Source organism: Bison bison, unplaced genomic scaffold, assembly GCF_000754665.1.
Source record: "Bison bison bison isolate TAMUID 2011002044 unplaced genomic scaffold, Bison_UMD1.0 scf7180017860457, whole genome shotgun sequence".
Lineage (NCBI taxonomy): Eukaryota > Metazoa > Chordata > Mammalia > Artiodactyla > Bovidae > Bison > Bison bison.
The window spans coordinates 186,776-198,032 of NW_011491029.1; the positions used below are offsets into that span (position 1 = coordinate 186,776).

An 11,257-nucleotide genomic window follows, 5' to 3' on the forward strand; every position below is an offset into this window, starting at 1 on the left:
GAAGTCCATGGGTCACCATGAGAAGCCCCATTTATGATCTAACACTTGGACATCACCTGGTGCTGTTCTCTGGGGTGGGCTGGGGTCATGACCTCAGTCAGGGACTCTAACTACCCCTGTGAACAGCCCTCCTCATGGACACTGAGGTTTCCCAGCTCCCCGCTTCCTGGCCCAGCCCAGGTCTCATCCCCAAGCCCTGCCTCACGAGGCTGGAGGGGATCCAGAGACCCAGCAGGGGAAGGCGCACCGGCCCAGGCTGGGTCTACTCCCAGAGAAACGGAAGGAACCTCCCCCATTCTCCCTTCAGCCCAAAAAGAAGCCCCAAAGCTCAGGGGCCACCCTGGGCCACCCCTCCTCTTTCAGGCAGGATACGGAGACCCCCGAGTGATCACATCGCCTGTCAGTGGAAGGACTGTCTTCTGATTTCAGATCAGCTCAGTGGTCTGCCTGCCCCTTGTCCCCCTCTACCTTTACAGAACCATGTGGCCTTGGGCACGTCCTTATCTCCTTGATCCCTCAGAGCCTCCGTCTCTCCTCTGCTTCAGAAAATCTGCATCCCCTTGGGGACACTGTAATACCACCGTTGTATCCAAGGGAGGCAAGATGGAGAAGCTCAGATCCTGCTCTAGGTGAAATGAATGAGGAGTCCTTGGAGCAGGACGGACTTGGGTTGACTCCCGAAACTACCCCTGACTTGCTGCATGCATTCATTCAGCAGCATTTCTGGAGCGCTAGTTATGTGCAGGAGATGGAAACAAAGTCCAGGAAAGCACGGCCCCTCCCTTACAAAAGCCCTGCTTCATGAAGGAGGCAGTGATTATGGCGGTGGAGGCGGAGAGGGCAGGGGCATCTCGGCCAGCCTGGCGCGGGAAGCAGTGTTTCTGGGGCCTCTCCAGATCTCTAGGCAGCGATCTGGTTGGAGGGGTCTGTCGAAGCTGTGTACAGCTAGCTCTGTGCATACGATGAAGAAATGTCAGCTCTCCCCATCAAAGAAATGGGGAAATTTCTCAGGGAGATTGTTTAGGAGGCTTCCAAGCCACTCATGCCTTAGCAAAGTGACTTTGGCCTCTGTGTGACTGGGTTTCCTCATCTGTAAAGTAAGGGGGAGGGGACCCACCTCCCAGCATGTTTGTGGGCTCTCAGTGAGGCCAAGGGCGAGAAGGCACACCTCTGCCTGACACCCAGCACGCTGTCTGTCAACGGGAATCCTCCACGGGAGATTAACACACTTATTATTTGGAGGGAAGTTAGGCCAGGGCGGGAGGAGACCGCAGAAGAGCCCCTCAAGCTGCAGTGTCTCATCCTCCCCCTGCCCCCGCCCCCGCCCCAGGTATATGCTCTTCAGCTCAAGTTTCCCCAGCTCCACTGCCCAGAACATTCCACAGACCTCCGTCCCAAGCAGCTCCCCCCACCCCAGTCCCCTTCCAATCAAGGCTCATTTCTACGTACATATAACAGAGAAATAAATGGATGGGGTGAAACACTGAAACTATTTTGTTTGTCATTTGTTATAGATATTTAAAAGTGCTAGCTGATGTTCAAGAAAGCCCCTTCCATACATACATTTTGACCCAGGCTGCAACTTGTAGTAGAGGCATGAAAGGAGGACTCTAATTTTAAGCGCTGCATCGAAGACAGTGTGGCTTATGCGCCAGTTGACAAAGGTCAGAGAGGCTGTGAGCTCCTTCCAAAAACCTCACTCCTGCTTAGACACTTGGTAACATCTGGACGACTCTCCTATGCAGGCACACCAATATTTAACGGCTCCAGAAGAATTTTCTCTGTGGGGGCCTTCGCTGTCCTCCACCCAGCATACCACCCAAAAGCTATCTGGGGGTAGGGAGTGTCGAGAGGGATCGTTCCAGAAATGAACTGCCACTCCCACTGGCGCTGCTGTCTGCTGTCATACAGAAACTAACCTTGGTGATTCAGGGCTATGTCGGGGCCCTTTCTGCCAGAGAAACCCAAATCACCTTTCCAGGCCCGAGTCTGTTACCACTTCCTCTTTGTAGATTTCCTGCCATGCCCTCCTCCAAACTCTCCTTCTTCTTCTGTGAAAGTCGCTTAGTCGTGTCCAACTCTTTGTGACCCCACGGACTATACAGTCCATGAAATTCTCCAGGCCAGAATACTGGAGTGGGTAGCCTTTCCCTTCTCCAGGAGATCTTCCCAACCCAGGGATCAAACCCAGGTCTCCTGCACTGCAGGCAGATTCTTTACTAGCTCTTCACGAGCCACAAGGGAAGCCCCCGAACTACTCCTAATAATTCAACTGCTTTTCACAAAGCATTGCCAAGTGTGGATGCATGGCACCCTCCACCATTAGACAGTGTCTTCATCACAGGCAGGGAAAAAGTCTTGTCAAACTCTGGTCCGCACATCTGGCACTCAAAAACTACCTGCTGAACAACCAACTCAACAGATACCTGAATTAAATGAATCTGGTTAAGTAACTAAATGTCTCAGTCTGTGGAACGACCACATCGGCCTAGAGAGAATGTTTTTCCCACCAAAATCAAGGGTTTTCTTCCTCCAGATGTGTTCATGGTAAACTAAACAATCATTTACAAGCCCCAAAAGCAAGAATATGTTTTCTCCCCTTGGACAAGAAGGGAAAAATTATGGCTGGATCAATTGTGAGGTTGCCAGTTAAAGTTTTCTGAGGTTGATAAAGATGGATAAGATTATTCAGGGTTTCCCAGGTGGTGGTAGTGGTAAAGAACCCACCTGCCAACACAGGAGACATAAGAGATGCGGGTTCATTCCCTGGGTCGGGAAGATCCTCTGGAAGAGAGTATAGCAACGCACTCCAGTATTCTTGCCTGGAGAATCCTATTGACAGAGCTGCCTGGCAGGCTACGGGTCCACAGAGTTGCAGAGTCAGACACGACTGAAGAGACAGCACAGTGCTTGTCAGGAAAATGACTCATCCCATGAAACAGTGAGAATGGACCTTATGGAGCACAAAAGTGGCTTCCTGTAATCTTATCCGAGGGGCTGAGTCCTGGATAGCTCATTAGGTAAACCTGGCCCTGGATGTCCACTCAGGCAAGGCCTCTCCAAGGCAGCCCCTGATCCCTGGCACAGAACCCATGCCGAGCCAACGAGGAGGCCGTTCCAGGAGCGGTCATTTCTTGCGAGTTTAAGGAAGGGAGCCTAAACTCCCCAGCAGACATGGCTTGAGGGGTCTGAGGGGCCTAGGACTACCCTTCTCCCCTCCTTGATCCCTCCAGCCCCCATGCTGGGCAGACAGCCAGCTTATACCCTTTTTTCATCACTCATCTGTATTTTAAAATGCTTTGTCAACCACACAATATAGACTCAGCAATAATTTGTTGATTTTTCAATTTTATGCATTCAAGTCAACCATAACTGTCTGTCAAAGTTTCCGGCCTCACCTACTCAAAGTTCCAGCAACATCCTATTATCAACAATAACAACTAACATTTATTGAGCACTTCTGCTGCCGTAAGCTCTTTACCTATATCACCCTCCTCAATCCTCACAACATTCCTGCATGGTAGATAGGATTCATATGCCCACTTTACAGACAAGGAAAATTGAGGCAAGGAGGCAAAGAGGTCAACTCATTTGCCAAGGGGCACTCAGCTGGACAGGCCCAAATCTGTTTCCAGGTCCTGGCTATACTGGCCTCACTGAACCAAAGGCACCTGAAGATTCAGGCAGCCGGTGCAGCCTGACTGTAGCATGAACACAGTTTCTATAAGATTCCAAGGCATTAGAAGCTGCGCCTGTTACTTGCCTTTGGGCTTCCCCGAAGGCTCAGAGGATAAAGAATCGTCTGCCACGCAAGAGACACAGGAGACATGGGAGATGCAAGTTCAATCGCTGGGCAGGGAAGAGCCCCTGGAGGAGGAAATGGCAACCCACTCCACCTGGCCGGGAGACCAGGCCTGTGTTTAACCAACTGGGCTGGGGGGTCCCGAGGCAGGATACACTGGTCTCATGAGCGAGCCCCCTCTGGGGCTCTCACTGCTCCACTGGTAGCGGCAGCCACCTGTCTGTTGCCCCCTGCCCCTCTGGTTACCCACCAGGGGCGCCGAATCCTACCTGGTCCCTGGCTGAGCCACTCCCTGGGCAGAGCTTGGGATGACCAGGGTTGGGTACAGGGAGCAGCAGATGCCTCTGATGAGGAGGAAGCAGAAAATCTTCAGGACATTCACAGGCCCAGGAGTACAGAGCAGGGTGGGGTGCATGGACTTCCCTCCAGGGGCTCCTCCCAGCCCTGTGGGGAGAGGGCTCTGGGGTCATGTTATGGAAGGGAGTCCTCTCCGATCTGGTCCTCTTAGGGGGTAGTGTGAGGACCCTAAGAGCACATGAGAATCTACCCCAAGGCCATATCCTCATGGGAGACTCAGCTGATGGACACGGGGGCTCCCAAGTATGGCCACAGGCCTAGTCAGAGGCCAGGGTTGGGGCGTGGGCACCCTCACCACTAGCTCTGCCCTCCCCCACTTCTCATCCGCTCTGGCTCCTGAAAAACACATGTGTCCCAGAGCCGAATCTCTTTGGCGGGTCAGTCGTTGGCCTGGAGGTGAGGGGTTGAGCAGGATGACTTAATGAAGTTCCTTATATTCTAGAACTCTGGACCTTCATCTCAGGAGGCCATGCCACACTGGGGACATTGACTAGTGGTACAGAATAGAGAGCCCAGAAATAAATTCTCAAATACATGGCCAATGGATTTTTGACAAGGCAGCCAAGACCATTCAATGGAGAAAGGGCAGTCTTTTCAACAAATGATACCAGGAAAAGTGGATATCCGCATATGAAAGAATAAAGATTGATCCTTATCCTATACCATCTACAAAAATTAACTCAGCGTGGTTCAAGACCTAAACTTAAGAGCTACAACTATAAAGCTCTTAGAAGAAGACATAAGGAAAATCTCCCTGCCACTGGAGTTAGCAATGATTTCTTGGCTATGACAATGAAAACACAAGCAACCAAGGAAAAAATTGATAAATTGGATTTTTTCAAAATTAAAAAATTTTGTGCATCAAAAGGACACTATCCGGAAAGTGAGAAGACAACAATAGAGAAAATATTTGCAAATCAGATATCTGACAAGGGATTATCATATATATATATATATAGGGCTCCCTGGTGGCTCAGATGGTAAAGAATCCACCTATAATCTAGGAGACCAGAGTTCGACCCCTAGGTCAAAAAAATGCCCTGGAGAAGAGAATGGCAACCCAGTCCAGTATTCATGCCTGGGAAATTCCATGAACACAGGAGCCTGACGGGCTACAGTCCATGGGGTTGCAAAGAGTTAGACATGACTGAGCGACTAACACACATATATAGATATATCCAGAATATACATAAAACTCCTACAACTCAACAGCAAAAGCCAAGAATGCAATTCAAAAATGGGCAAATAAATAGATATTTATTTATTTATAAATATTTGCCCCAAAATGGGCAAATAAATCTTCTTTCTCCAAAGAAAGAAGTTGTCAGAATAAAGGTCAAAGATAAATAAATAAAGATTGTCAAAGAATAAAGGTCAACAATGGTTTGACAAAATGGTCAAACACAGAAGGACAAATATTGTGTAATTTGACATCTATGAGGTGCCTGGGGTAGGAAAATTCAGAGACAGAAAGTAGAACAGAGGTTTCCAGGGAATGGGAGGAGAGGGAGATGGGGAATTATTGTTTAATGGGCCCATTTGGGATGATGAAAGGGTTCTGGAAATAGTGGTGATGGTCACACAACACCACGAATGTACTTGATGCCAATGAATTGTTCATTTTAAATCCTTAAAATGGTAAATTTTAAGTTACGTATATGTTACCACGGGCTTCCCAGGTGGCACTAGAGGTAAAGAACCTGCCTGCCAATGCAGGAGACGCAAGAGATGCGGGTTTAATCCCTGGGTGGGGAAGATCCCCTGGAGGAGGGCATGGCAACCCACTCCAGTACTCTTGCCTGGAGAATCCCATGGACAGAGGAGTCTGACGGGCTATGGTCCACAGGGTTCCAAAGATCCAGACATGACTTAGCACAGCACATATTTTACCACAATAAAAATTATCCCTAATTAAAATAAAGATTTGAATGTTGAAAGAGGCTGCACTGAGTCTGGGGACGCAGCCTCTCACTGCACTGCTCAGAGGCTTCCAGGGGGCTTCCCAAAGTCTGAACCCCTCGTCAGAAAGTGAATGGCCCCCTCTGCTTTGCCCACGCCATTCTTCAGGCTGATTCTTGCCTCTACCCATCATGCCCTCGCAAGTCACACACCTGCTCTTTCCCAGGCATTCCACGCACTTTCCTGACCTAGTTCTCTCTGACTCTAGAGTGCTGTTTCCAGCTCTTCCAGCTGGAGAACTCCTATTCAACCTCCAAGGCCCACTTCCAAATGCCCCTACCCACTAAGTCCCAGTCCATTCGCACTTTTCCTGAGAACCACGATGTTTGCACATTTAGCTCCCCGTGGGCAGGAATCACCTGACTCGCTGCCCAGTGTTCCACACCCAACAACACAGGGCACAACCCGGCAGCAGCATGTGTCAGATGTGAAGGGGGAGCCTTTGGCAGCACACCTCTCACAGCTCCGTCTATGCCCAACTCCTTCTCTACAGAGAGACGGGGGGAGCCCTTCCATCAGAGTCTCCTCCGCCTTTGTTGGCCGCCACCTGTGAGAGCTGACTCCAACCCAGGCTCAGGTCTCAGTGTTTCTTCTCATCTGGGCTGTGAGCTCAGGACGGCATATAGGCCCGAGCGGAGGGGGGCATCCCCTGGCGGGGGGAATCTCAGAACCCTGGGGAGGGGCAGGGCTGAGTGGAGGGGGGAGGACCCAGGGAAGAGCGTCATCAGAAGAACCAGGGGCCCCAAACTCACTGCAGGGAAGGGGGGAGCCCTGAGGAGAGGAGGGTGTGTATGGGTGGGTGAGGGGGAGACGGCCCAGGAGACTGCAGCCACGGTGCTCCTCTAACTGCAGGAGCCTGAGAGGACACCAGGCCTGTGCAGAACAGAGCAACTCAAGGTCTCCTTCTACCACGCTTCAGAGGGGTCCCCGCAGGAAATATTTTTCGCCAGGGTAGAAGAGAACTAGAAGTCGGGTTCTCACCCATGCCCACGCCTCCTTCAAAAGGAGGAGGAAGGGAAGGAGGATGGGAAGGTTCCCTCCCTCCTCCCTGCCTCCCTCCCTTCCTCCCTATGTTCCCAAAATTCACTGAGCACCTGCCCTGTACAGCAAGCCCTGCTCTAGGCTCTGGGAAAACAGTTTGAAACAAAACCGTTTTGTAAGACAAAAGCCTCACAAGGTCTCACAAACTCCCCAGGAGGCAGGTATTTCCTCATGTGGTCTTCAGCTCCACCCTGCCCTGATCAGAGGTTCTGGCACGATCCTGGAACCTCTGGGACTTAAGATGCAATCCCTCACAACAGTTATGAGGCACCGATGCCACACCTGACCCCAACACAGCAGGACACTTGAACAGGGAAGAAACTAGGCCCAAGGACACAGGGTCAGGTCTAGACTCGGACCTACCGGGGCTCCAAGCCCATCCTTGACCTCCTCCCCAGCCACTGCCACCCCACCCGCCACCACTGCACCTCCAGACAGGAGGATGGGAGGAGCTCTTTGGGGCCATGTTTGTAAACCCATGTCATCTGAGATAGGATGAGCTGCGTTTAGTCGCTCAGTCGTGTCCAACTCTTTGTGACCCCATAGACTTCAGCCTGCCAGGCTCCTCTGGCTCCTCTGTCCATGGGGATTCTCCAGACAAGAACACTGGAGTGGGTAGCCTTTCCCTCCTCCAAGGGGATCTTCCCAACCCAGGGATCGAACCCAGGTCTCCTGCATTGAGGGCGAATTCTTCACCATCTGAACCACCAGGGAAACCCCTGGATATCAGGGAGGCCCACAAACCCAGGAAGGCCCCAGTGTTTCCTTTCTTACCCTGAAACCTGATCAGAATACCCCCCCGGCCCCCAACTGCCACCACCATTCAACATACCTTCATCATCTGCAAGATGAAATGAGAAGGCAGCATCCCTTAGTCCAGACTTTGGCCACCTTGCAGGATAACCCTGCAGGCATATCAGCTCTCTGCATCCTCACATTTCCTCCCACAGAGGCGGGACTGCCCCACACAGCCCCCGTTTTGCAAACGAAGAAATAAACTAAAGAGATAAGCAGACCATTTCAAAAACACAGGCAATTTCCAGGGAAGAGCCAACACATGAACCCAGAGCTCTTGATGTCCAGAGAAGCCATGGAGTGGGGAAGGAGAAAGCAAAGAAGCAGCTACTCAGCCACCAGAGAAGATCCAGGTGGTCTGTGGCAACTCTGAGCCCTCCCCTTACGGGGTAAAGTTCCACCCACCTGGGAGCGGGCTGCCCTTCTCCGCCCAGCCTCTCCAGCACCAACCCATTAACTGCAGTGAACCAAGCTACTAGTCTGTCTCCCCATCCCGACCTGAAGGCAGAGGCTGTGTCCAGGGCCTCACAGAATCCCCCAGGAGGCCGGGAACAGGGACAGGCAAAGTCTGGTGAGGAGCTGGAATTAGGCATTTCAGTCCCCTTCTCTGTGAAAACTGGGCATTTGGGCCAGGAGGCGTCTGGCGTCTCTTCCAACACTGGGCGGGACACCCATCCGGACACCAGGACCCATCATGTTGGAGGGTTGACTTCCGGGCCTCAACCAAGGTCCCCGACCTGGCAGGTGGTCAGCCTCAGAGGAGGAAATAAGTCACGTGGCCTCAGCTAACACCCTTGGGCTCTCACTGCCGGGTTTCCACACACTTAGGAAACAAAACCCGGGTCAGGGAGCCCAGCAGAGAGCAGGAGTCCCTGCCCCACTGGGTCACATTTGGGGATGAGTTCCTGCAATCCCATCAGGTGCTCTTCTGTTGCCCTGGCAACCCCAGGAGCTCCCAGTGGAGCCCATCTCATTTCTGAAGGAGGGGGAAAGGGCAAGCATCTGCTGTGCATGAGACACAGAGTGTGTGGCCAACTGGATGGATTACAGTGAAAGGAGACGGTAGGAGAAGGGGCACAGGTACCCCAGCTCCTTCTTCCTTCTCCACCCTCTGCAGTCCTTCCTTCCTTCCCACTGACTTGCCTGTGGGGTTCCATTCCCCTTTAGGCCTCAGTTTGTTGTTGATTAGTGGCTAGGTCGTGTCCGACTCTTGCAACCCTGTGGACTGTAGCCTGCCTCTGTCCATGGGATTTTCCCAGGCAAGAATACTGGAGGGGGTTGCCATTTCCTTCTCCATGGGGGTCTTCCTGACCCAGGGATCGAGCCCCAGCCCGCGTCTCCTGCATCAGCAGGTGGGTTCTTTACCACTGAGCCACCAGAGAAGCCCAGGCCTCCGTTTGCCAAATAAGATCCGCAACTCGCATAAAGATGGTGCTCAGGCTGGTTTCTCTTCCTCAGAACTGAGGAAATGCTCAAGAGCTGGAGGTGGGAGGAGGCCCCACTGCGGTGTGGGTGGGCTGGGTGAGAGCTCTAGGAAGCCTCTGGGGCTTGTTCCACCCCCAAGGGCCCCAGGGAGACTCTGCCTCCCCGGGGAGCCACAACCAGCAACGGGGAAGGCCACAGGTCATGAAGCACAGGCTCTTAGTCACCGCCTCCTCGCCCAAGACTCTGGTGGTTGCACGGACCACAAGCATGGTCCATCCCCCGGGGAGGGGGTCGCACAGGATCCCATGCAGGTTCTCATTCTCACCTGCACGCTGCTGACTATACTAGGTGCATCCTTGCAAGTGCTAGGGGGCACGCAAGGCTTCCATATAGGCGTGCACATGAATTGGTACGCATGTATGGTCCCTGGAATCACCCTGGGACAGACACCCTGGTCCAGGACAGATGAGTGTGAGCCGGGAACACCACCCCACAGTCACGCGGGACTCGGGCTCACACCCACTCCCAGGCCTCCACCCGCACCAGTAAAGGTATTGGGATGTGCTCATAGCTTCCTTCCAGACAAAAGAAAAGTGAGGAGGGTGAGGAGGACCAGGAAATTGGGTGGGCGGGGGAGCGGGGAGAGTCCAAATTGGTACCAGCACAGTAACCCCTAGAGGGCCTTTGGAAACTGTCCAAACTCCCGGTTTCGTAGAAATAAAATCTGGATCCAGAAGGGGAAGGGGACCCAAGGCCGGGCGGGGAGTTAAGAACAGCGTGGTGGAGACCCGCCACCATCTCAACCTGGACCTTAGCGCCTGCCCCAAACCTTCCACAGCCTCTCCATCTTCTCTGCCATAGCCTTGCCCTCGGACAGCTTGGGAAACCTGCTGCTCTGCCCCGACCCGGGACCCCGGCAGTCCATCTTCGAGGTGCTTGGGGCTGATGCCCAGGTTTCTGAACCCCTAGTTTGGAAGGAAATCCGCTCTCCAGGACAATCTGCTTTAAGAATCCGATGAAATGCGCACTGACTCCCTCTCTTTCTAAAACGCACAGCTGCAACGCGCCCACGCCCAGCAGCCCCAATTCTGTGGTTCCCAGGACACGACCAACAGAGGTGCGGTCGTAGGGAAAGCAGGGTAGTTGGCAGGTGGTGGCACCTCCGTCAGTGACCCTCCACGCGGGAGGGCTATGGTATCTCCCCGTAACCCTCCTCTCACACGCCGTGGTGACCCTGCTAGCTGCCCCTGGAGCTGAATTCCGAAACCGCCGGCTGCCCAGTCCCCAGCCTTTCGCAGCTCCGAGCCTCCTCTTTGCACGTCTCTTTTCCTCTCCACCAAGCCTCAGCTCCCCTTCCGCGGCTCCCTCTCTTCCTTGGAGCTGCTGGTTGGGGGTGGGACGGGGCAGAGAAGAGAGTCTTGGCTAAGGCAGCAGAATGTTTCAGGGAGGCGCGGGGTGCACGGCCGCTGGTGTGTCTGGGGTCTCGCGACCCCTCTGTGGACACACTGGAGGCTCCGGTCGCACTCCTGAGTCAGCTTTCCTGGAGAGAACAATGTCCAGGCAGCACGGCGTCGGCTGCCCGCGGCCACCCCAGGGAATGGAGGTGGGGGTGCTACCGTCCATCTGTAGGCGAAAGAAGAGGGCACAGGCTGCACCTCTGGGTGGGAGGCCCCTGGGAGACCACCAGGAACTCGGATGGCTGAGAAGCACCAGCTTATGGCTGGAAGGTTTGTTGGCCAGACAGAAGTGTTTCTCTAAAAAGGCCCTGTTTTGAAGGAAGGCCCTCTTCTCAACTCTCTAGTCTGGACCAGCCTTCTCGGCCAGTGGTGTCCACAGCCCCAGACCAAGGGGTGGGGAGCGGGGTTGCGGGGCGGGGGG

General features: G+C 53.4%; 1 protein-coding gene across 1 annotated transcript in view; it reads right to left on the reverse strand.

Annotated features, from left to right (window-relative positions):
- The window catches only part of ALX4 (ALX homeobox 4), a 44,591-nt gene that overhangs the window by 27,695 nt on the left and 5,639 nt on the right, over positions 1–11,257 (reverse strand). Inside the window, exon 3 of the mRNA XM_010832224.1 lies at positions 3,045–3,078. Within this exon, the coding sequence (XP_010830526.1) occupies positions 3,045–3,078 (34 nt within the window). The remainder of the gene's footprint in view (positions 1–3,044; positions 3,079–11,257) is intronic.